Source organism: Alternaria dauci, chromosome 3, assembly GCF_042100115.1.
Source record: "Alternaria dauci strain A2016 chromosome 3, whole genome shotgun sequence".
Lineage (NCBI taxonomy): Eukaryota > Fungi > Ascomycota > Dothideomycetes > Pleosporales > Pleosporaceae > Alternaria > Alternaria dauci.
This window is the reverse complement of record NC_091274.1, coordinates 1385166-1408973: the sequence shown is the minus strand read 5'-3', so window position 1 is coordinate 1408973 and position 23808 is coordinate 1385166. Positions and strand designations below refer to the sequence as shown.

The following is a 23808-nucleotide window of genomic DNA, read 5'->3' as shown; positions in this document are numbered from 1 at the left end:
CCGAACGGTAGCCAGAGGTTGAGAGTGAGGTGCAACGCCAAGCGGATCGCCTGGATGAAACACAAGTGCAAGGTGCGGGAACTAGGCCAGGCTCAGGCAGTAGCCGTGAATGCTCGGTTGACGGCACGAGAGCGCAACGGTCAGGCAGGCAGGCAGGCCGCAGGATGGCGGCGCGAGATATGGAATAGAGAGGAGACGGTAAGTTGACGACAAGCCGAGACAATCGTCGGTGACCTGTTCAGGGCTGCCCTCTGCGCTGCCAAGAGCGTTTATTGTCGTCAGCTACACCTCACGCCTCACTCTCTCTCTCTGTGTGTGCTCTCTGCTCTTTGCGCTCTGCACATGCTTTTGGGCGTCAGAGGCGCCCCCATCAAACAAGATACGTGTGCAGAGAGGCCATCTACAATTACGGGGCAACACCTGTTCGCTGCGTTCCAAAGCATGCTAGAGGGGCATGCACACAATGGTTACCCCAGTCAACCACGCACCCAGCGGCAGCTTGATGGAGTAGCGCGAACATAGGCCGGACGCTGCCCGTAGTCTGCGCTCGTCTGCAGCTGCTGTGGCCACGTACATGGCAGATCTCAAGTCAGAAGCGTATGCTGGGCGACGATGGATGGAGCCGGGCATGTTGCATGGTACGTTTGCTTGCCGTCAGGTCAGCCCGCACATGCCCAAGACGCACCCGACCAAGGCGCACCCGACCAAGGCCAAAGCCGCCCTTTGCCATTTACCCTCAACAAACTTCTTTTCGCCGCAAATGACGTAGAGAGACGTTTGGCACATGGAAGAAACAATTCTACGAGGTTGGAGGTGAGACTGCTCCACGTGCCGCCCAGCCACTCTCGTGTTAGCTCGCCCCCAGGCATCTCCGACGTCGGTGCACCCAACGTGGTCGCCAACAAGAGAGCGTCGTGCCTCTCGCGCTCCCAGCCCGGCCCTTCACTCTGCTGTTGACGCCGCACACCTGCGCCACACCAAGCCGGCAATATGACAGAGGAGTCGTCTTCTGTCCGCTCGTCTCAGGGGTCATCACGCCGTGCGCCCAAGAATGTACGTGCAGCAGCATGGGTTCTCCCTCCCTCCCTCTCTCCCGCTCTCTCTCTCCGCATTCCGCGCCCAACACCAAACAACAGCCACTGACGCCAGATGAAATGCAGCCCCAGCAGCAGCTCTCGCAGATAGAAAAGTCCGTCACGCACCTGCTCGTCGCCACAAAGCAGCTCCTCGGTCCGTCCACGGCGCATGCAGCCCCGCATACACCACCCTACTAACACGCTGCAGAGACGTTGACACTATGGTCGCGCGGGACCGCCACCGAGAGCGAGGTCTCGGACGTCTACGTGCGTCTGGGCTATGAGTTCAACATCGCGTCACGCGCCTTCAACGCAATCGGCGTCGACACCAACGATCTCGGAAACGTGCCCGAGTTGCTGCGTGGCATACTAGAGGAGACGCTGAGCCAGGAAGCCTCGCAAGCCAGCCTCGACAACTTCCTCCCGCGCATACGAGACATTATAATAAACCTGCTCCACGGCCTGAAGAAGAAGCAACAGCGGTTACGGCAGCGCACAGGAAGAGATGGCTCACTCAACGGCGGTGGTAGTCCGCGCCAGGGCAGCGTTGGGAGCAGTGGTGAGGTCGAGGAACACCAACAGCCAAGATCGGCGAGCCAGAGGCTACCTTCGAGAGGTGACAGCCCAGCGTTTGGGGGCCCCGATCTTCCTCCGCGTTCATCTTCGGTAGCTGGGGGGCGGGCCTCTCCAAGCAAGTACGATGCTATCCCCTCGAACCCGAAAGCGAACCGCTCAACCGCCGCGAGCCAGCTCTCCACAGACTCGTCCCTGTCGAACGGCACTGCCCAGCAAATGCCTGTCGTGGCCCCGTACCCCGCAGACGATGCCATGCCCAAAACACCAGACCCCCCGCGACCAAACTACCCCGTCGACTTTCCTCCACCTCCACCCCCACCGAAGCAGGAAGATGCGCTGGCAGCATTGCAAAGAGGTGGTGAGCTTGAGCGCAGGGCTTCGCGCCGATTCTCAGCGTACCAGATCCAGAAGCATCTTGGGACAAATGGCATTCCACTTCCACCGGTGCAGAATTCGCCCATACCAAATAGGGGACGGGATGTGCGCGAATCCATGAATGCAGTACGAACGAGGGCGTCCATGATGCACAACCGCCAGCGGTCGAATCAGAGTCTAACGCAACAGAGACCCGCCGTGGAAACCAAGTTTTCTTTCGATCAGCCCAACGAAAGACGCATATCCGAAGAAAGTTCTCAAAGCACTGCGCCGAGCATTCTACCACCTAAGGAGAACGGACCCGAAGACAGTCCCGTACAAAAAACGCCAGACGATAAGCTCGCACAGCCACGATTCCCAGAAGGCGACCAGCTTTCACTAGGTGCTACTTTGAACGGCCCACTATCAGAGCCGGCTGAGCTTGGATCTGCATCGCCAGTAAAAGAAGAACCATCCAGGCCTGTAGCCAGCCGCAACAGCTCCTACAGGACTAAGACACCTTCTCCACAACCTTCACAATTCATCCCAGAACAATCGCCTCAGCAAGGAAAAGAGCTCACCTTGTTCCTCCAGTACAAAAGCAAGATAAAAAAATACGTCTTCACAGATGGCGCTGAGCTCTCCTCCGCTCGCCTACAACTTGCGTTCATCGAGAAATTTGCATGGGATACCCACCGTTACGGCGATCTGCCCGAGATCCACATCCAGGATCCTGTTTCTGGCGTACGGTACGAGCTCGAGGATATCCACGATATCAAAGACCGAGCTGTGCTCGTCCTAAATGTGGAACAACTCGACGAAGTGAAAAGTCACATCGACGACAAGTTTGGCGGACTTAGCAAACTTGTCGAGAGCATAAAAACGGTAGTCGAGGATCAACAAGCAACCATACAACGAGTGGCCGAACGCCAACAGCAAACAACCAAGGAGATCGCTGGGATTTCGGCTGCCCCTCTCTCTTCAACTCGCAACTCCGCACTGCTACCTTCTCGCCCTATTGCGATAGGCGCGCCTTCCGCCGACAACGTTACTTCAGCCACCCAACTCAGCGAGGTCCAGTCGCTGCGTCGTGATTTGGCAGTCGTCCGACAGACCTACTCGTCGTTCGTGTCGGACATACAAGCTAGCATGTCGACGATACGCACAAAAGCCAGTGCTGTCAAGTCCACGGCTATAAAGGCTGCCCTGCCCTCACTTGATGGAGATAGCGGTCGTGCTTACATCAACACCGGCAAGAAGGCCCTGCAAGACGACTCAGAGAAGATTGTCAACAGGGTGGACGACCTACAGGATCTTGTTGAGGATCTCAGAAAGGACGTCGTCTTACGTGGTGTCCGGCCTCTTCCCCGCCAGCTTGAGACCACTGCCAAGGATCTTTCGACTGCTACCGCAGAGCTCAAGAAATTGCAGGATCTCCTCGCTAAAGAGAAGCCTCTCTGGACCAAGATCTGGGAACAGGAGTTGCAGACTGTATGCGAAGAGCGAGACATGCTTACCATGCAGGAAGAACTGGCGGCGGATTTGCAGGATGATCTTGAAAAAGCAGCACAAACACTTGAGTTGGTGGAGCAGGCGACCAAACAGCAGAACCTTGAAAGCGAGAAGGAGGCTGGCAAGGGGATGCGCTCCGCTAGTGGCCGCAACATGCTCAATGCGGTCGCTCTGGATAAAGCCGTGGATCCACGTCAGGCTCGAGATGGTGTGCTTGGAGAAGTCAAAGCCCTGCAGCCAAACCACGAAGGCAGGCTGGAGGCCATTGAGCGAGCTGAGAAGGCGCGACAACGTGATCTTGAGACTAGGAACGATGACGAGTTCAAGCGCGAGCTTGGCAACTTTGTCGAGGAAGGCAAGCTCAAGAAGAGTGGTGGCGTCGAGGAAGCAGAGCGTCTCCGTAAAGCGAAAGACGAGCGCGCGCGAAAGGAAAACTTTGAACGGGAAGCTGCAAGACAACGAGCCAAAGCAGAGAAACAACAGAGAGAAGCTGAGGCCGCGGCCGCTGCCGCAGCAGCGGCTGCAACCAACGGCGATGGTGCTGAGGGGCAAAACGGAGAGGCCGAAGCCCCAGCAGAGAACCCAGAGGAGGCCAAGGGAGATGAAGGTGGTGCTGCCTAGACACCTGCCATCTATTCCTAGCCTTCCCATCTGTGTTTGAGCTGATCTTTTGTCTTAGATCTTCCGAACAGACAATTCACCGTCCGTCCTTGGGTTAAGACTGGCAGTGTTCCCCTATCAATGCAAACGAAATTTGCAGCGTTAACGGGGTTGGACCTAGTAGCAGCGACAACGACGCCTACATCTACTTTTATGGCGAGTGATAGACCTCTTACTCCAACCATTAGAGTCGTCAATAACCATGCACGAACCGATGAGACGTCATCAGTATCAGAGGCGGACCATGTCTCGACGTCTACATTACCAAGCAATACGTCTAGGACGCATCGCAACATACCAGCATCTATTACACCATCATCCGTATCTTGTGATATGGATGCGCCCTCCCCTGTTCCCTCTTTGGTCTATGGTCCACGACCCTCAATTTCACGAGGTGGAACACCCAGAATTTTTCACTCGCACCGAACACCTAAACATTCTTACAGCTTTCGTGATCGAGGAAAGCCCAGCCCGGACACATCGCCGGTTCGTCCTCGCGGCGTGGCCTTCCCACAAGTCTCCTCCAGGGTGGTCAAATCTAGCTCGCACAACACGTTAGACGCCAAACCGCATACGCCCGAAACCAGCAGTACAGACAGTCTCCAGGAGAGTGGCAGCGATAGAGATAGAGATACAGATAGTGTACTCTCGTTTACCCCCAGTATGGGCGGGAAGAATCTTGCGAATTGGTTTTCAGGGTTATTGGGAAGATCGTGAGCAGCGTGCTCTACGTCTTCATGAAGGAGCGTATGAACCAGCAGGTCCTGCCTCCTCGGGAGTACATGGTACCTGTAATATGTAATTATCGATGGTAGCATTGGTACGGCGTTTGCATCGAGGTATGAGATTATGCATAGCGATATTGGCGTGAGCGATGCTCTGAGATGCTGGAATGTTTAGATGTTGGCACGCAGCATCATGGCAATGCAATAGATTACGAATCATCTCGACTGACATCTATTCCTTCGTGCATGCATCAGTGGGTACATTGAGGCGCTAGCTACTCTCAAGGTAATGCGGCCGCTTCCTGCCTTCAACTCTTTTCACACTGTGATTATTACGAAGGGCTATATTGCGTTGGTTAATTGGCTGATGCTTTGACGTAGCACTGGAGAAGGCAGATAGCTACACAGTAGTGAGAGCGGCTTTGAACAGATTGCCTGAATACCTCGGTATACACACATTCAAGGCTTACTGTAAGTGTCGCCTTGACGACTGGTGAACCGCGATGTATGCTCTTGGGCTTGATTTATGTTGCGATCGTTAGTGCAGGGACGCCAATACGAAACAGTAAAACTACTGCACCTGATCTGAGTAGAAAGCTAAAAGGAGAACTAGTTCAAGTACGGTACATGCGACGCGACCACCTCTGCGGCCTTGCGGCGTTTGCCCGAGGCTGCATTGATCTGCAGCAACCTTATTCTCACAGCGTCACTTGTTAATTACCCTGTTATGATCAACTCTTCTGCACAAAAATGATATGGATACTCCCGCATGTCCCTCAAATGACGGATAGATGGGGTCAACGCTTCGTCTGGTCGTACCTGTGATATGTGGGATCATGAATGAGGTATAAGTCTACCAAGGTATCTAGCTAACTAAGATGGGACGGCTCCATCTATACCAGGTATGTGCCATGCTTGGCGTCATGTGAAAGTATCTGCCTTTCAGTAGAGCGACAGCCAGTCTACCATGATAAGCTCCACTGTGCTGCATGCATACTTAGGGAGGCAGACAACTACACAGACTGTGTTACGTCCCCGATCCGGTATATTACCTGTTCTTTCAGCTTGAACATGCGAGTGGTGGCACACAGCAGTAGTGGTGAAGATTGTTTTCTCCGTCCGCAGGCTGCGTCACATTGCGCGCCAATGTCATTTCAGCCGAAGACTTGCCGAACAATGTGCGAAACTGTTGAAGACACGCAAGCGGTATCAACGAGAGGGTCATCTCACAGCAGCGACACCGCAGAGCAACGATAAGCTCACTCAGCCGGCAAGATCCATACGAGGTGCTTTGGTACTATCCCAGTCACACGTTACCCGTCCGTCACTAGAATAGAATAGCCTGGAATAACATCACGCCATACTAGGGAAAAATCGAACACCCCACTAGGCGACTACAGGGAGAGCAGTTAGTTTCCTTACGTAGCGATACTCTACCTAGGCGACTACAAGAGTGGCGTTCGATTTTTCCCTTCTATGGCGTGACATGATTATGCACACCTTATGCAACACGGCTCAGTGCACACCGGAATATCGGCTGTTTGCGGCCCCTCACAAGGTATCGAATCAGAGCCATTATGCCTTTCCCAGACCCGCACCACGCATAATTTCGCCGTTACCGCCTACCTTCCGACATCATCCAGACCACTTTTCTCCACTCTGTACGTCTCTTTACGTCACCATTGACCCGGCAACGCGTGGTGCGAGGCTAGGACACTAGCGTCTTTCAGAGCTTTCCAAAGTCTATATAAACCCGCCTTCCTCCCGCCCTTCGTTTCTTCGGCAGCTCTCTTTGCCTTTTGGCTTAGATCAAGTGTAGTAGTAAGCCTGGCCCGCCCCACTTAATCTAAGTCACAATCCGTCCGTGCGCTAACGGTTTACAGTCTGTTCTTTTCAGTTTAATCTCTGAAACTTTCCTACGGGAAAATTCAAGATTATTCTTATTTTTGAAACCAGCCGGCAAGTCACTGGGCTTGCTCATACTTGCTGGCATAGTGTCGCCAGTATTGCACTACATCTGGCAGACGCGAACCTACCTTTTTCATTGAGACTTCTGGCTCAGTCCAGTTGCTTGAGGAAGAAGTTGATCCGTTGGGCTCTGCGTAGATTGATTTCTTGCTTCATTTGTTTCACAACTCAAAATCCTTAGACGAACGAGAGTAGAAACCTTCCTACCTCTGCAGTCAATGTCAGAAATATGCAAACGGTCATATTAATACCCACCTACGCAGTATGGCATCTGCATGTGCTATCCGATGATGAGAGGCAGTATAAAAACACGCCCAGTTGCGGACTCAACTCAGTCTCGTCATTTCAACTCATCTCAGCTTCAACGCAAACCAAGCTCTTCTCGACTCGATTGCGAACATGCACTCCACCTCTATCATCGTCGTAGCCTTTGGGCTCTTCGCCTCGCAAGCCAAAGCCACAATCGCCTTGGGCAACAATGCCAACAACAACTGTAACACAACAGCCTTGGCAGACTTTCCTCGACGTACGTCCTGACAATCAACAGTGATGTGGATCTACGGAGACAACTCGTGCAGTGGCGTGGTCATCCCCAGCTGTGACACACCTGTCAAACTCCGGAACGGGCTCAGTTGCAAGTGCAGCCTTTCTACTTACAACGTTAGTCAAAGACACGCAGTGCACTTTTGCTAACGGAATCACTATCGTAGATGTAGTCAGGGGTTGCGGAACAGACACACAATGGATTGACAATGGTGATGGATCGTTCAATCATCAGTGCGCTCGCATTAGCCCTCCCTTCAGCACGGATTGCGGCGTTCAACTCACGTGGAAGTGCTGAGCGTAAGCCGGACGTCTGAAGGCTAGTTGGACACCTTACTGGTCAATGGTTGCTACCGGCTATGGCGGATACAGTCTTTACACTGACCTTTCGTTTGGTTGTACCTTCTCCTTGGTGCGATTACCTCTGCTGTTGGATCAAATACCATGACATTCGCTCCACAATAAAGTACTCGAATAAATAAAACCGCTGCGCTGCATCTAATTGTGTTCAAGATTGCAACGATGTATGACTGCAAACCTGATGTGTGTGTGTGATGTATCCAAGTTTGTGGTATGTTGAGCATATGCCATAACGCAGCGGCGTTGAGGAATATGATGGCAATAAGACATTCCACGGTGCGCGTGTAGAAGATGACGGGCAAGAGTCTTCGTCTTGGATCACAAGCACCGACTACACAGTAGCAATCATTGACCAGATCAACGATGCAACTAACATCGTCGTAGCAATATCCGATAATCAAACTTTAGTGCTAGGTACTCTTCTCTGATGTTTTATTCTCAATCAGGATAGATTGAAGTTTCTTTGGAAAAAGGAAAACTTGGACAAGGATAGCGCGCATGCACGGGCAAAGACAGAGCAGCGGAGGTATCTGAATGGAAAAGGTAGCATCAAGAACAAGGTTGTAATGGATACATTTACGTCCATCTACCACCGGATGGAGATGGCGTGTGTATAAACCTTGGTCCGTCCCTTTGTGTGATACTGGTCGAGGCGACTGCCGAGACATCAGTGCTAGTGTCTTGCAGTGGAAAAAAAGATGGTATGAAGAGATGGTGAGCCTTGCAAAGCGTAATTAAGCAGAGTGTGTTTGCGGACTACTCAATTGAGCACCTCGTTGTCAGCATCATAAGCTCGGCGACTGCGTGGCTTGCCGTTAATGCTCCGGTGAACAAGTTGGCTTGATGAAGCAATCTTTTAGCGAAACAATCGGCTTGTATCACGACTTCAAGATGGCAATGTAGAATTCCACCTCGAAACATGCCTCGCAATGTTGAGCTCGTCGCTAGCCCGATCCATTGGCCAAAGTGCTTGTGGTAGACCCAGACGCCATTTACCAGAGGCAGTCGAAGTTGTAACATGGTGGATACCCCTACACCTTGGCACTTTAATGCCTTGAACAGCCTGAGGCACGAAAAGCATAGGCGACGTTGGAGTCGCATGTGCTGAGCCGCATACCAGAGATGTGCCCAGGTAGCCGTTGGGATAGCCTGGTAGGGCTGACGTTTTGTTTCAAAGCAAGCGATGGTTTCGAATCACGGCACGATCCGCTAATGCAGATTGATAAAGGCAGGCCATGTCAGAAGTTTGATAGGAAGGAAAGGCTTAGTATGGACGGTTGATGCGGGTAGATGGGGATGACGTGTGGCCTTTGTTCTGAGATTGTGTGTGGAAGTCGCAATGACATGTGGGCGCGACCAGTGGTGCCTGCCCTGACCGAGGACGGGGTGTGGAAGAGAGCGCTTTGTGGTGATGGTGCGAGACGTGTCAGCTGGGCAGTTGTGAGACTACGATTGTTGCTTCCTCGTCGGTAATTTCTTTTAGCACGTCATCGCTCTCGCGCATTTCGCACTGGGGCATTGTGTCCCCCGCCCGGTGTTTGACTACTTTCGTGTTCAGCTTGAGCAATATTGCTTCATTTACTTCCCACGCCTCGGCACCAGACAAGCCTCAACAATGACATTGCGGCGTTGCGGACGGGTGGCCAGCCACACGCAGCATCGAAACAGATGAGAGAAACGAAGCGGGGATAGTTGGACGATCGACCTCATTTCCGAAAGAGCAGTCGACGTTCGTTGGGAGTCGAGAACATGCCCATGTCGCTCCTTGCGAGGGTACAAGCTTTTACAGGGACTAGGCGGGGAAGCTCATCAATCTTACGAGCCGGTCGCCAGTTTGCACGCCGGCCCAGCATCGTACATAGTACATGCTGCGGACACGGTACTGGAATCCCGGCAGCGAAAGACCCAAGCCCTTGTGTTGGAGCATGCAGGCAAATGGAAGACTTGCGACAGACTGAGACGGCGCAAGTAGTCGCGATGGACTGAATCGAACGTGGTTGTGGCTGTGTATTATGCGCAAATGCACTGACAGCGGTACCGTGTCTCAAGTGCACATGGTATGGGCGTGGCCTTGCTATACGCCCAGGCAGGACATACGAGTGCGGCCCGTCGAAGAAAGAATGTGTGGCACAGTGGCTTGACGTTTGGCGGACCGTTGAAGGCGATACGACTTCACCAACGACGGCGACGTCGACTAGAAGCTTCAGGATGCGATAGTCTAGATTGCGCGTCGACGATTCAGGCTCGACGGCGATGAAGTCACTTTGGGGCTCTTTGTGCAGACATGGGAAGCGGCAGGCTCAAGTCGCGCGTCTCACCATGGCCCACGCTTGGACAAAGACGGCCAATACACCATGGAGCCGTCCACCGCTCTCTTGCCCATGCCTATCGACAAGCGTCTCCGCAAACACGAGAACGCCCTCAACACAGGCTCTTGTCGTCGGTGGCACAGTGTCACTCCGGTCGCGCCGTTTTGCTGGCAGTGGGGCATGGGCCGAATCTCACTCATGCTCACGCAAGTTCATTTCTGTCTCGTCCGGCAGCGTCGTCTGCGCTGAATCTCGGCACGATTGTTGTGCTCACCGACCGCACGCATCTGCCAGGTACCCGCTCCTGTCGATGCTTCTAGCAGGGAGGATCTGCGGCATGGTCGCTTTCTATTTTGGCCAAGCGCCATGAAACGCAATCTATGGGGACGGCCGGCAAGCAGACAGATGGATATACGACGCCATGCGAGGACCATCCCAGCGCACACGTCTAGCGCAACGGGGGGGCGAGCAGGTAAACCATCGTGACATCTCTCCGCGGCTTCGTCGGCTGTGAAAACGACGGAAAAATAAAGCCTCACCTCTCAAAGACGACAGCTCGCGACCGGCACATTCCCCAGCGGCTGCCATGCATCGAGCGTCCTCGTCGGCACTCCTGACTGGCTAGCTCCATGCATTCCCCTGAAGTTGTTCCTGGCTAGCGACGCCGCTGACTGGCCCCTGCCGCCGGTTGTTCCTGAACGAAATTAACACCCGCCAGGGGGCTGACCATCTTGGGCGCATCTGTGTTGCCGTTAGCAGCCACCCAGGTGCTTAGACCGCTTCCTGCAACTGTCAGCCAGAGCCTTCATATACCGCCCTCCCTCGCTGTGTTTTTTCTCCTCACTCAAGGCACCTTTTCCTTACCACACTCGCTATACACTGTCTTCGGACATCACATTCCCTGAACATCCAGTCACTCTTTCCTGGATCATCAACGTTTTGCCTGGACCTTTGAATTCACTCGTCAATACCCATTCAGTTTTTAAGAGCTAGGAATTCTTTGAACTTTCATCATGATGAAGCTTACCGTCGCCTTCTTGGCCGCTCTCGCCGCCGCCGATGCCGCTGAGGCTCGCAGTCACCGCCAGGCTCGTCGCCAATACGGTGCCGCCGACTCCTACGGAGGAAACAGCTATGGTGGTAACAGCTACGGCTCCAACGGCGGATATGGCGCCCAGCCCCCTGCTGGGTCCAGCTCTGCCGTGCCCGTTGTCAGCTCTGCTGTCCCGGTCGTTAGCTCTGCTACTCCCGTCCAGACCCCAGAGGCCTCCACCTCTGCAACTCCCATTGTCTCCTCGCCTGCGGTCCCCTACGTCCCGTCGTCTTCCCCTGTTGCTGCTGTCTCCAGCTCTGCCTACAACGGTGGCGGCTACGGAGCCGTCCCCCCTGCCGGCGGTGCTAGCTCCAGCTCTCTCGTCCCTGAGGCTGCTACTAGCTCTGCTGCCAGCTCTGCCTACAACGGCGGCGGCTACGGAGGTGTCCCCTCTTCTTCCGTCCCTGAGGCTGCTACCTCCAGCTCTGCTGTGATCCCCACCATCAGCTCTACTGCTGCTGTCAGCTCAGCCTACGGAACTGGCTACTCTGCTGTTGTCCCATCCGGCAGTGCCTCCAGCTATGCCCCTGGTGTCAGCATGTCCTCTGTTGTCCCATCGGGTGTCAGCTCCAGCTCTTCCGTCCCTGAGGCTGCTACCAGCTCTGCCTACAACGGTGGTGGCTACGGAGGTGTCCCATCTTCCGTTGTCCCCGAGGCTGCCACCAGCAGCTCTGTCGTTCCTGGCGTCAGCCTGAGCTCCGCTATTCCCTCCGGTTCTTACCCAGTCGGTGGCGGCTACGGTGGTGTTCCCTCTTCCGTCGTCCCTGAGGCTGCCACCAGCAGCTTGGCCGGAACCGGCTACCCTCTGTACCCCACTGGCACTGGATCCCGCCCCGCTGGTGTCTCCTCCACCCCTGTCAGCGACATGGTGACCTCCACCATCTACAGCACCCAGATCTTCACCAAGACTGCTTGCCCTCCTACTGTCACTGACTGCCCGGCCCATTCCACCGAGCTTGTCACCAGTGTCATCCCCGTCGGTACCACCGTCTGCCCCGAGTCTGAGCTCCCTGAGGCCACTCCCACCGCCGGTGTAACCAGCACCCACCCCGTCTCTGAGGTCGTCCAGACCTACACCGAGACCCTCGTCTACACTATCGGTGTTGGCTCGACTGCTCACCCAGTCACCACTGAGATCACCTCTACCTCCACCTCCACCCAGTACTCGACTGTCGTCGTTACTGTCGGCAAGCCCACTCCCACCGTCCCCGCTGGTGGCGAGAACTCTTACCCCACTGGCCCTGCCGGTGGCCCCTCTGCCTACCCCGAGGGCGGTGAGGATGTCACTTCCACCATCAAGTCGACCTCCACCTCGACCAAGTACGTCACCGTCAAGCCTACTCCCACTGGCGAGAGCGATGTTCCCGCCGATTCCGAGTCCTTCCCCTCTGGACCCGCCGGCGGTGAGAACTCCTACCCCACTGGCCCTGCTGGTGGTGAGAACGCTTACCCCACTGGCCCTGCTGGTGGAAACGCCACCCCTTCCGTTCCTGCTGGAAGCGAGGGTGGTGAGAACGCTTACCCCACTGGCCCTGCTGGTGGAAACGCCACTCCTTCCGTTCCTGCTGGAAGCGAGGGTGGTGAGGACTGCGCTGCTCCCGTTACTGTCACCGTAACTGCCAAGGAGACCGTCACTGTCACCAAGGGCGCTGAGTACCCCGCTGCTACCCCCGAGGTTCCTTCTGATGAGACTGCTTCCTCCGTTATCCCCTCAGTCCCCACTGCCTTGTACCCCATCCCCGGTAACGGCACCAACCCCTACCCCGTTGGCCCAACTGGCTTCCAGACCTCCACCAAGCCTGCTTACCCCACTGGTACCGGTGCCGTTCCCGTTCCCAGCAGCGTCACCTCCGATCTCCCCAGCTTCTCCTTCGTCTCTGAGGTAGCCACCCCTACTGGCGAGACTGCTATCCCCTCTTCCACTGTCCCTGCTGGTGCCGAGTCCAGCGCTGCCTACCCTGTCGGTGGTGGCTACGGCGGTGCCTCCTCCAAGACCCCTGAGGCTGCCGTCTCTTCCTCCACCGAGGCTTACACTCCTCCTGCTGCCACCCCCACCCCTGACAACAGCTACGGCTCTGGTTACGGTTCCGGCTACGGCACCTACTAAGCGCTGAAGTGTATGTCTTGTAGATAAGCTTCGCGTTTCTGTTTGTCAATGTTTTGTAGGGTCGCTTGATCCGCATTCTCGCATGTCTTGTCTGTCTACTGTATCAGGTTCCCTCAGGCAGGGGCAGAGTGTCGGGTGGTTTCCTTTGTGATGGATTGTTCACGTAAAGTCTGGGGTTTAGGCAGTTGATATGTACATTGGACAATATATTGACTGTCTACTCTCCAAACCTCTCTTCGCAATCCTCATGCTTGTCGGACTGGTACGTGGATACAGACGGTGCAACGTTTGATGATACTCGGCTTTTTCCATAGACCTTTCCTTTGTTGTGGTTATCAAATGACCAGGCGTTAAATATTCTTTCAAATCAATTCCTTGCGACTTATCCATGTCTTGTCTCGTCTTCGTCGTGATGTCTTCTGGACCACTTTCGACAATCAGCCCTCCACTCGAGGCAAAGCCCGAGTCTCCGCTAGCAGGGAAGAAAGCTTCACTGTGACACAAACATAATCTCCAGGCTCCGTGACCGTACCTGCACATCGCGCAAATGCCATCCTTGTACATTATCGCACCAAAGCTTGCGGCTTGTCGCGCCATGGTTGCAGTAGCACAACCTTATGCCCGTGTCACGCAATCATGCATGAGAAACGAACGGCCTCACGCTTCCAGCCTTGCCACCTTTTTAGAACGGCTCGAACTTACCGCTGCACAGGCCAAATTACTACTGCCAATCTACTTCGACATTAGCAGATCTCCTGCATACATGTCCGACATTTCTTGGATAAAGGACGTGCGTTGTTATTGTTGGTTATTGGTGGCTCGAGCAGATTTCAGTCCTGTGGATCTATACTGCATTCTTAATATCAATACTTGCGATCTAGGATGTTCAATCCCTGACAATTGTTGTATCCACGGACGCGTCATTCATCTCATTTTTGACTTTGGACGGGATGCAAGTAGCTACTGACCCGGTGGGCAGGAGCAGTCTTGCCGAGGACGTCCGTATGTCGTGATTGTGTTGACGTAATTGGGACAGATGTGGAGCTGCAGCGACTCGATTACGAGACGAGCGGATGCAGGTACGTGTTCAGGTCAACGTGAGGGGTTTGCTGATCATGTGATGACCAGAGGAGTGGGATTGGTTGGGGGAGCTTCGCCGCGTCAGTGGTGGTCGATCACCATTTGCGCTATTTCTGAGGGTTGGTAATTTCCAAGATGGCCCAACTCAGGAAGGTTGAGAGATGCCGAAGCTGGGGCATGGGCATCAGTGAGAAAAGCAACAAAAAGCGAGAGAATATATCTATCGAAACACGCAAAATAGGTGGTATGTAATGCATGGTGCCGAGCCAGTGCCGAGCTATACCTTGCGTCTGGTACTACCGGGTGTCAGTGTCCTAACCGCCGAATGCACTAGCCCGCTCCCCTACTTATGTCACAAAGTCTCCCAGATTAGTAGTCATCCTCGTAGTCGTAGTAGCCTCTCCTTCTACCTTGACCCAGGTGTTGCCGCACCCAGTATTGGTGGTAGGTTGAGTAGTCTCGTTCGCCACTGAGGCCGAGTTGGGCTGCGACATTGACGTAACCGTCCTCGTTTCTCTCCAAATTCCTAGTATCGACATCACCCAGCTTGCCTTCGAGGCTTGTATCGCCCTCCCACTTGGCGCGACAGTACGGACAGGTCGCTTTGCCCTTTGATGCAGCGACCCAATTCTGCATGCAGGCCTTGTGCACGTTGTTCCCACAACTGGACTTGCAGTATACAATGGCTTCATTCCGGCCGAGTTCATCATAACAAATGGGGCATTCACCCTCGATGGGCTTGCGATTGCCGTCCTGGCCTTCTTGTTCGGTGCCATCCTTGCCGTCAGTCTCAACACCTGGAATGGGTGGCGCGTTTTTGATGACCTCACGCAGCTCGGAACTGACGAGGGCCAGCTGGTATGCGACCTCTTCGCGTGCTTTCAACACACGTAGCATGACGTAGATGATGTGCTTGCATTGGTTGCCCTTCTTCGCGTATGGGCAATTACAGCTTGGGACGAGGCCAATCGAGACTGTGTAGACGTTTCCAGTTGAACCTGCCACAATAACCTTCTCCTCAGGCACATCATCGCTGCCGCAGCGTTCGCGCGAAAGGACTGTCAGACGCTGGGTAAGAGCTCTTTCCTTTATGACAATGTAGCTTTGTGGCGCCTTCTTGCGAAAGACTCTCACACGCTTCTCTTCGGTAGGCGCATCAGCATCGCGCTTGCCTCCCCTCTTAGGGACAGTCTTCTTCGGAGAGTCTCCGGTAAGGTCGATCACTTCAGGGGCATGTTTGGTCTTTTTGGTCTTTCGCGGCGTAGACTGGTATACGAATGACGCATCATTATAGTCGTCGCTGTCATCGTCGGCATATGCGGTACTCCTGCGCTTGCGTCTCGCTTGCGCCGGCGGAAGGCCCGGGTTGGAGTTCATGGCGGGTGAGGAGTGGGAATAGCGTCGCAGGGCGAATGAGAGGTTTGGCAGTTGGGTGCAGTTGGGTGCAGTTGTGTGGGGATAAGGGAATGCGGGGAGCAATGGGGGAAAGCGATAACTCGCGCTGTGCCCGCGAGCGCACGTGATGACGTAGGTTATTCCTGCAGGGTCATTCCATTGGAGAGACTTCTCCCCATCTCATCCGCTGCATTATACCTATATGCCCAACAATGATGCTGTCGCATCACACGATCCAGCGGCATATCAACATGGTACGTGCTATGCAACATGTCTCGCATCTAGCTAGTCACGGATCGTAGGCCAGGACGGTTTCGTCGTTGTATCTCCATTATATCGCCATCTTTCTTTCTTTCATATTCTCCAAGAGAACCCGCCTTCCTAGGCGACATTTCAAATGGCGACAAATTGTGCCCTGAACTGCGTCGTTCACTCCCTGCTACCGAGTATTAAGCCTATACAATCAATGGCAGAATTTATACATATCACTCGTGCAGTTATGAACCAGGTGTACAGCAGCATCTGTCTGGCACTCCTTCTTGTCTCCAGACATTCGTTTGGTGTCTTCTATCTTGGAAAATCGGTGGTATATTGGAGGTTCTCACTATACCTGGTAATATGCTATGCATTTGGGAACACGCCTACGGTCCACTTTCGTCCCAACCTTGGAAACAAACAGGCTCTCCCCATGTTTCCCAGCTCCCCGAAGCCCACGTTTTCTCACATCTGCAGCGGTCCAACTTGATGTCATATCTTGGTACCGCTAGCGAACATGAATGTGTGTTTCCCGTCGATCTATAATATCTTTTCCGCATAACAGTCCTCCACTTGCTCATACAATTACGACTTGCGAGGGATTAGTCGTAGACCTCAGTAGACCTTGAGGGCCAAGTCGCACCAGCAGTAGGAGATGACGCCTATAATAACGAACAAAGCGCTGAGATACAGTATAAAACCTGCAAATGGTGGTAAGTGTCAAGTTTTGCGTTCCTATTGCTCCCAGTGCTGTGGAACGAAGCTGTCAAGTTGTCGCTACTTTCACACAAAAGCCATGCTTTCGCTTGGTGTGTGTGCCAGCTCTATCTGTGAGTTACCACTGACTTTACCCTACTAGGAATGCTGGTACTCGTAAGCCTCGCACTCCCTCGTTCCAGCACTGCACTGACGTAGTCTAGTCATGCTCGCAGAGAACGTCTCCCTAGGCGTCCTTGCCCTTCCACAAGCCCTCGCGATTCTCGGTCTCGTCCCCGGCCTCTTTTGTATATGCTTTCTAGGCATCGTTGCTACATACACTGGCTATCTGATTGGTGAATTCAAGCTGACCCATCCGTCCGTAGCCTGTTACGCTGACTGTGGCATGTTGATTGGTGGGCCCATAGGTCGCGAGGTGCTTGCTGTTGGACAGGAACTGGTCCTGATCTTTATCATGGGTGCGCATATCTTGACATTTGGTGTCGCGATGAACGCAATGACAGATCATGGTGTTTGCACGATCATCTTCAGTGTTGCCGGCTTGATCCTCTCTTTTCTACTTGGGTTACCAAGGACATTTAAAAATATCAGTTACTTCGGCTACTTCTGTGAGTTGGGAATTCGGTCACTAGACTTGGCATCGTTAGCTAATGACTACAGCTTGTGGTTCCATCATCATAGCAGTTACAACGACTATGATCGCCATCAGTATTCAGAAGCCAGACATGGGCAACATGGTTGCCGTACGGCCCGATGTACCACTGGTGAAAGGTCTGGCTCCAGTCATGAACATTGTCTTGGCTTACAGTAAGTTCTTCCCTATGCCTATCCTCGCACAAGCTGATGCTGATCTCGCATAGCCGGCCATGTCGCTTTCTTTTCCTTCCAGTCTGAACTCGAGGATCCTCGTGACTTCCGCAAAGCCCTCATTTTTGAACAAGGTATCGCAGTTACATTCTACATGCTCATCTCCGTCATTGTATACTACTACGCTGGACCTTTAGTCGCCTCGCCTGCCCTCGGCTCCGCATCCCCGCTGGTCAGCAAGATATGCTTCGGTATTGCGCTGCCTACAATCATTGTGGCAGGCGGTGTGAATGGGTCAGTGGCAACTAAATACATCTACTTTCGTGTATGGAAGGGCACGAATGTAGCTCACACCAACAGCTGGCTCAGTTTGGGAAGCTGGGGTGCTATTTGCACGGGTGCGTGGCTGATAAGTTGGATCTTGGCAGAAGCAGTGCCAAACTTCAACCTGCTGTTGGGCCTGATAGGTGCATTGTTTGGAAGCTGGTTTGGCTGTGAGTTATCACCGACACGACCCGGGAAAGGGAAGACAGGGGCATTGGCTGACACGTGTAGATGCGCTTCCTCCGTTGATGTGGCTGTGGTACAACAGGAAGCACCGCAAGCTCTTCTCGTCAAAGTCGCAAACGGCTTTTACGGTGTTGAACCTTTCCGTCGTGATCCTAGGCGTGATTATCGTAGGTCGCATTCCTTGATTGTCCCCAGATGATTACTAACTCTCCGTGACAGTTTGGGCTTGGTATGTGGTCTTCTGGATGGGCGTTGAACCACGGATCGGACGGCAAGGTATTCTCTTGTGAGAACAACTGGCGTCCTGTTAGTTGGGTAGCAGGAGGTACAGAAGATGCATAGATTATGACGCGATGGACGTAGCGCAAGGGTTGCTGGTAAAGTTGTCGAGGGCGTGCTATTGTAGGTAGGCACATTGATGGGGCGCAAGGGCAGAGCTGAATGGTCAAGCCGTAAACGTCACAAGCAGACTTGAGCATCGTATGGACGAGTGATGCTGAGCGCAACCGATATGAGATGCAAACCCACGGGGAGGCTGTAGGAGTGCGGAACGGAAGCTATGACGCGCCCGGGACACGCACAACCGAGCGTTGCGCATCTCACGACTCCTCACTTGATCAGCCAATAACAAGCCTACCTGCCCCAGTGCCCGTCCGAAACAAGCTGTTCCCGAAGAACAGACGCAGGCTCAGGTAATCTGGCTAATAAGGATATGGACGGAAACGCCAAATGAGGAGGCTGGACGACCTGGCTCCGCTCGGCCTCACCACCATGCTTACCCTGTTTCCGTTGACTAGACGACGCGTTCAAAGTACTCACTGATTCGGGCTGAGGACTTCTTGTCGCGAATTCGTTGTTGTTGATCCTGCGAGCTTGTACCACTGCTTGCTGGTTTCGTGCTCTTACCCTTAGCCAACCGTCCTACCCCGATTCCCACGAGCGTTCAAGCGTCCGACCCTGACCTCTTCGCTGCCCAATTCCCCCCCTGATCGAGTTTGAGACTCGCTCGCAACACCAACACCGGCTGCGATATTCTCTCGCGACTCCAATCTCAACATGCCAGTCGAGCTCCGTAAGCGCAAGGAAGCGCCTCCAGCGCCAGTACGCGCGACCAAGAAGAAGGCGCCTGTCAAGGACAAGAAGCCTGACGAGGAAAAGACTGTCGTCGAGAAGGTCCAGGAAGCCGTTACAGAGCAGGTCGAAGCTGTCAAGGAAGCTGTTGTCGGTAAGAGCAACGGCGAGTCTGCCGCTGCTGCTGCTGCACCGGCGGCGGCGGCGCCTGCGAAGAGCGGCCCACCCAAAGTCGGCGACAAGATTGACCTCGCGTCCTTTGGTGGAGAGATCGAGACGAACGACGGGGACAAGACGACACTTGCGAAGCTTGTCAAGGACAGCAAGGGCGGCGTTGTGCTCTTCACCTACCCCAAGGCTTCGACACCAGGATGTAAGTCGCACAACCCTGACAGCCCCCTCACGTTCGCAGAGTGGTTCTGATGCGTACGGCCCCAGGCACAAAACAGGCTTGCCTCTTCCGTGACTCCTATGATCCCCTCACCGCAACCGGATACTCCATCTACGGTCTCTCCGCCGATAGCCCAAAGGCCAATACAACCTTCAAGACCAAGCAGAAACTCCCCTACACCCTGCTTTGCGATCCCTCGCAGAGCCTCATCTCAGCTATTGGCTTCAAGAAGCCGCCGAAGAGCACCACGCGTGGTGTCTTTGTTGTTGATAAAGAAGGCAAGGTACTTGCCGCCGAGCCTGGTGGTCCAGCAGCCACGGTTGATGTCGTAAGGGACCTTGTGGCCAACAAGGAGGGCGTGCCGAGTAAACAAGACGCCGAGGAGGCCGAGAAGAAGGAAGACCATGAGATGGCCGAGACGGCAGATGAGGTCGCTGATAGTGCGGCCAAGGTGGACAGCAACGAGGCTTGATAAGGGTGCTGCAAAAGTGTACTCGGCACGCAAATCTTTTCTCCGTCACTATCGCGGAGTTGGCGTCTTGAGAGCTCGGGAAAAGCGTTTGGTACAGCTACATCGAATACATTTCCAGGTTTTGATACATGTTGACTATTGTTCAAACGTCCAGCTACCTGCTAACATGGCGTACGTAGATCACATACCTCCGAAGAGAAGGTAGGGGGACCGAAGTCTGTCACTCTGCCTGTCTTGTCTGCTCTCTATCATAACCATGCACATACAAAACCATGCATGGCTAATTTCCCACATCCATCAAAAGTCCTGCTGTCCGAAAGACACCTACACCTACTGATGGTGAGAACCAGAGGGTCACGAGCCAAAGAAACATGTGCTGTCCAGCTTCTGAGCGAGGATGGTCAAATTTTCTACTGCTTACAGTGCATGACTTCAACTAAGCAACAATGATCAATTGAATATTGGGTATCAAAGTACAAACTCTACTCTCTACCAGGCCGATACGGTATATACGCATCCCCAACCTCTGGTATCACAGGGCTACTGTCAAGCTCAACAGGCGCAATGGGTTTTCTCGGTACCCTTAGTAATCCAGCAAGTTCTGCTGCTTCACCTCCACCATCTGAACTCACTGGACTACAAAATTGATGTGCAGGCGCTCCGGCGACTTTCAGACGCTCGGCCTCTACAGCATCCATTTCCACATTCCATTCGGGTCTTTCGTGTGGGTATTGGGATGAGCCGTTATAAGATGCTGCAGCAGCAGTGCCAGCAGCAGTGCCATTGGGCATGTTGTGGTGAGTGGGTGCCGCTTCGTTGGCCGTGTCGTCGCCGTGTCGTAATGGATAGTCGTCTTTCTCATCTCCCAGGTTCTTCAACGCAATTGTTGCTTTGTCGTTCTTTTTCTTTCTCCTCCACAAAAAGAACATTGCAAAAGCTCCGATGATGACGAGCAGAGGAATGATTGTGGCTATTGCTGCTATGGCACCAGTCGAGATACCATTACCACTGTCGCCACCACCGCCACCACTACCTCCTCCTGGACCCTCGCTGCTAGTAGCTCCGGTACTAGTAGCCCCTGTGGTCGAAGCCGTTGGATTACTTGTGTCCCCAGTATCACTGGGCTGATATCTCAGGTGCAATGCTGTGATACTCGGCGTTGCAGTTATTGGCCAGACAGCTCCGTCGTACGTGACCTCTTCATTCTCTTCTGCATCCGCCTCGCCGCATTCAATAACCGGGAATTTGCCACTACCTTCTGGTCTACACCCATCTCTTCCGTCTGCCTGGAACCCATCGGGACAGCACTGCAGCCCAATTTCCCCATCTATCCACCTGTTGTCACTGCCCTCTCCGTTTTCCGCTGTTTGTGTGGCGACTGCCGTCCACTTCCTCGGGCATTCGGTAGCAGGCGAGTAAAAAGCGGATGGAGATGGGTAGATGTTCGATGTCACCCAGGGCATGCAAGCGGTATTTATGCTAAATGGTATTGGGGCGTCATCTTCTTCGGTGAAGACACATGTTGCGCCCCACGCGACGACGCCGTTGAGGTTGCGGAGTGTTTCGCATGCGTGAGGTGGTGCGGTCGTCCATGCTGTGTCCCAAGCGTGTTGCAAACTTCGTGATGTGGTCGTCATTTCGGGAAGAGCACCTGGGCAATCTCCAACTCTGCGCGTATGCTGCGCAAGCAATGTCGCTACCTATGACACTGAAGCTGGTGATTGATAAGAGAACAGAAACGCGAGAATTCTGCGAGGCACAATGGGTACCACAGCAATTTCAGGAAAACTCCCGAAGAATCGCCGTCCATCGGTGGAATTAAGTACAGCAATGTCAAAGCCCATCATCGGAATGCATCATCAGGCACACAGCCTTGCCGGACCCACTTACCGCGTCCTAGGTTATCGAAGATGTGGAGAGACTTGAATGATTTCATTCGGTGGCAACGGGCCGGCAATTCGTATAATAGGTCGTCGTTTCTAGGCATCCTTGGCAACCTAGCCTTGCGTAGGCTAGATTTGCTGATCTAATTGATCTAGTGTTTGATACTTGCCTTGGGCATGTAGAGGTTGCGTCGTTGCTGTTGGTGGGATGTGAAGGATTCAGCATAGCCACGGTACTCATCATCATCATGCTGCATCAGCGACATGGTAGTGGATTTGTATACTATTATTGGAATTCGCTCTACAACCGGTAGATGCAAAAGGCTTGTTTCCACTAGATAGTTTGGTAGATTGTATCCTAGGTAAATTCCTTCTCATCCGAGAATGAACCCACCAACTACGCAGGCGCCTTGTAGCCAGCTTCTACCAGACCTTCTTTCAAACTTTCAATGGCCTTGGTGATGTCTGGTCGGTTCGGGTCGGTTACACTGACACCCATGTGTCCGAACCGAATGTACTTGGTTGCGATCTCCTTATGCAGACCACCAGCAAAGATGACGCCCTTCTTCAACAGGCTGGGCAGAACATCCGGGGGTGTCATACCCTCAGGTAAGTAGATAGCAGTCATACCAGTGGCCTGGTTCTCCGGCTTGGAAGCAAGCTGCTTCAGACCGAGGTCTGCCACAGCCTTCTTGACCTTTTGTGATGCAGCCTTGTGTGCGGCCCAGTAATCTTCAACAGGCCGGGAGAGGATCTGCTTGAGCGCCGTGTCGAGCGCGTGTATCAATTGTGGGGAGGGTGTAGCAAAGTAGGAAGCCTTCTTGGCTTCGTAGTTTTGCATGACTGTGATTGTGTTAGGTTTCTGCATGCGTTTGCACTGAAGATGGAGGTGTCTTACTTGGTAGCCAGTTCTTCCATGAGCCAAAGTAGGAGGTTGGACGCGTCTTCCTCGCCTTGAACCTCTCAATCGCACGGCCAGATACCATCATAATGCTCAGACCAGCTGGGCAGCCAATGCCCTTTTGTGAAGCTGTAAGTACAGCATCGAGCTTCCACTCGTCAAAGCGGATCTCTTCGGAGCCAACACTGCAGACACCGTCGACGACGACCAGTGTTTCAGGACTGACTCTGTGAACTAGCTCGCTCAGTGCCTTGATCTCACTGAGCACACCAGTTGAAGTGTCGACGTGTGTAACGGTGAGGATCTTGTAGTCCTTTTCCTTGAGTGCCTCCTCGACTTGATCGAGTTGTGGTCGGTCGCCAATAGGTGCCTTGAGCTGTGTGGCCTTGACACCGTAGGTTTCGAAGCAGTCGGCGAAGGAGTCAGCGAAGTAGCCAGTATGTAGGACGAGCACCTCGTCGCCCGGCTCTACTAAGTTGGCCGCTACTTGATCCCAGCCGAGTGTGCCAGAGCCGGAGATGACGAAGGGTTGGGCGGCAGGGTCGGTGGAGAGGAACAGCTTGCGTAGGTTTCCAAGGACTTGGCTGAAAGTGTTTACAAAGGGTTGACCGACATGCGATTCACTGGAGGCGGTCAATACTGATGAAGACGATGCAAACAGCACTCTGGGCATCTTACCTGTAATGGCTCATGGACGAAAGGACGGCATCATCAAACTCAATGGGCCCAGGAATGAGCAGCGCAGGGTGAGGTGCTTGGCTCGACATATTCTTGGGTGGTTCCGGCGCAAGCTTCTTGACCTCCTCTATTTCCTTCTTGAATTCTTGCTTGGCTTCCTTGAGCTTGGCTTGTTCGCCTTTGTCGGGGAGTATGCGGTTGCCTTGTTCGTCTTCGATGCGGGCGCTGCGTTCGGTGGAGAAGGGAGTGTTCAACTCGAGAAAGGGCTTGGAGTCTATATGCTTGGAGATCTGCTTCAGGCGGGAGCCAGCCCGGGAGCGAGGTGACGACATGCTTGGGCGGGGTTGAAGGCGGCTGTTCACGGC

The 23808-nt window shown here is 53.7% G+C and overlaps 7 protein-coding genes across 7 annotated transcripts; 5 read left to right on the top strand and 2 right to left on the bottom strand.

The window, feature by feature from the left end:
- Positions 1-990: 990 nt before the first annotated feature.
- ACET3X_004121 (uncharacterized protein) lies at positions 991-4139 on the top strand (the record flags this gene model as incomplete). The annotated part of the gene is made up of 3 exons (XM_069450291.1): positions 991-1053; positions 1161-1230; positions 1285-4139. 3 exons carry the CDS (start codon positions 991-993, stop codon positions 4137-4139), a joined length of 2988 nt encoding a protein of 995 aa, XP_069308099.1.
- A 2902-nt stretch (positions 4140-7041) lies between these two features.
- Positions 7042-7911, top strand: ACET3X_004120 (uncharacterized protein). The gene is made up of 3 exons (XM_069450290.1): positions 7042-7364; positions 7419-7505; positions 7582-7911. Exons 1-3 carry the CDS (start codon positions 7271-7273, stop codon positions 7710-7712), a joined length of 312 nt encoding a protein of 103 aa, XP_069308098.1. The 5' UTR covers positions 7042-7270; the 3' UTR covers positions 7713-7911.
- Positions 7912-8410: 499 nt separating this feature from the next.
- Positions 8411-13668, top strand: ACET3X_004119 (uncharacterized protein). The gene has a single exon (XM_069450289.1). The coding sequence runs from the start codon at positions 11097-11099 to the stop codon at positions 13281-13283; it is 2187 nt and encodes a 728-aa protein (XP_069308097.1). The 5' UTR covers positions 8411-11096; the 3' UTR covers positions 13284-13668.
- Positions 13669-14593: 925 nt separating this feature from the next.
- ACET3X_004118 (uncharacterized protein) lies at positions 14594-15812 on the bottom strand. The gene has a single exon (XM_069450288.1). The coding sequence runs from the start codon at positions 15738-15740 to the stop codon at positions 14733-14735; it is 1008 nt and encodes a 335-aa protein (XP_069308096.1). The 5' UTR covers positions 15741-15812; the 3' UTR covers positions 14594-14732.
- A 1123-nt stretch (positions 15813-16935) lies between these two features.
- On the top strand, positions 16936-18232 carry ACET3X_004117 (uncharacterized protein; the record flags this gene model as incomplete). The annotated part of the gene is made up of 4 exons (XM_069450287.1): positions 16936-17338; positions 17391-17537; positions 17591-18031; positions 18093-18232. The coding sequence occupies 4 exons, from the start codon at positions 16936-16938 to the stop codon at positions 18230-18232; spliced, it is 1131 nt and encodes a 376-aa protein (XP_069308095.1).
- Positions 18233-18698: 466 nt separating this feature from the next.
- Positions 18699-20102, top strand: ACET3X_004116 (uncharacterized protein). The gene is made up of 2 exons (XM_069450286.1): positions 18699-19491; positions 19557-20102. Exons 1-2 carry the CDS (start codon positions 19104-19106, stop codon positions 19979-19981), a joined length of 813 nt encoding a protein of 270 aa, XP_069308094.1. The 5' UTR covers positions 18699-19103; the 3' UTR covers positions 19982-20102.
- Positions 20103-22261: 2159 nt separating this feature from the next.
- Positions 22262-23775, bottom strand: ACET3X_004115 (uncharacterized protein; the record flags this gene model as incomplete). The annotated part of the gene is made up of 3 exons (XM_069450285.1): positions 22262-22707; positions 22763-23388; positions 23444-23775. The coding sequence occupies 3 exons, from the start codon at positions 23773-23775 to the stop codon at positions 22262-22264; spliced, it is 1404 nt and encodes a 467-aa protein (XP_069308093.1).
- Between the last annotated feature and the right edge of the window lie 33 nt (positions 23776-23808).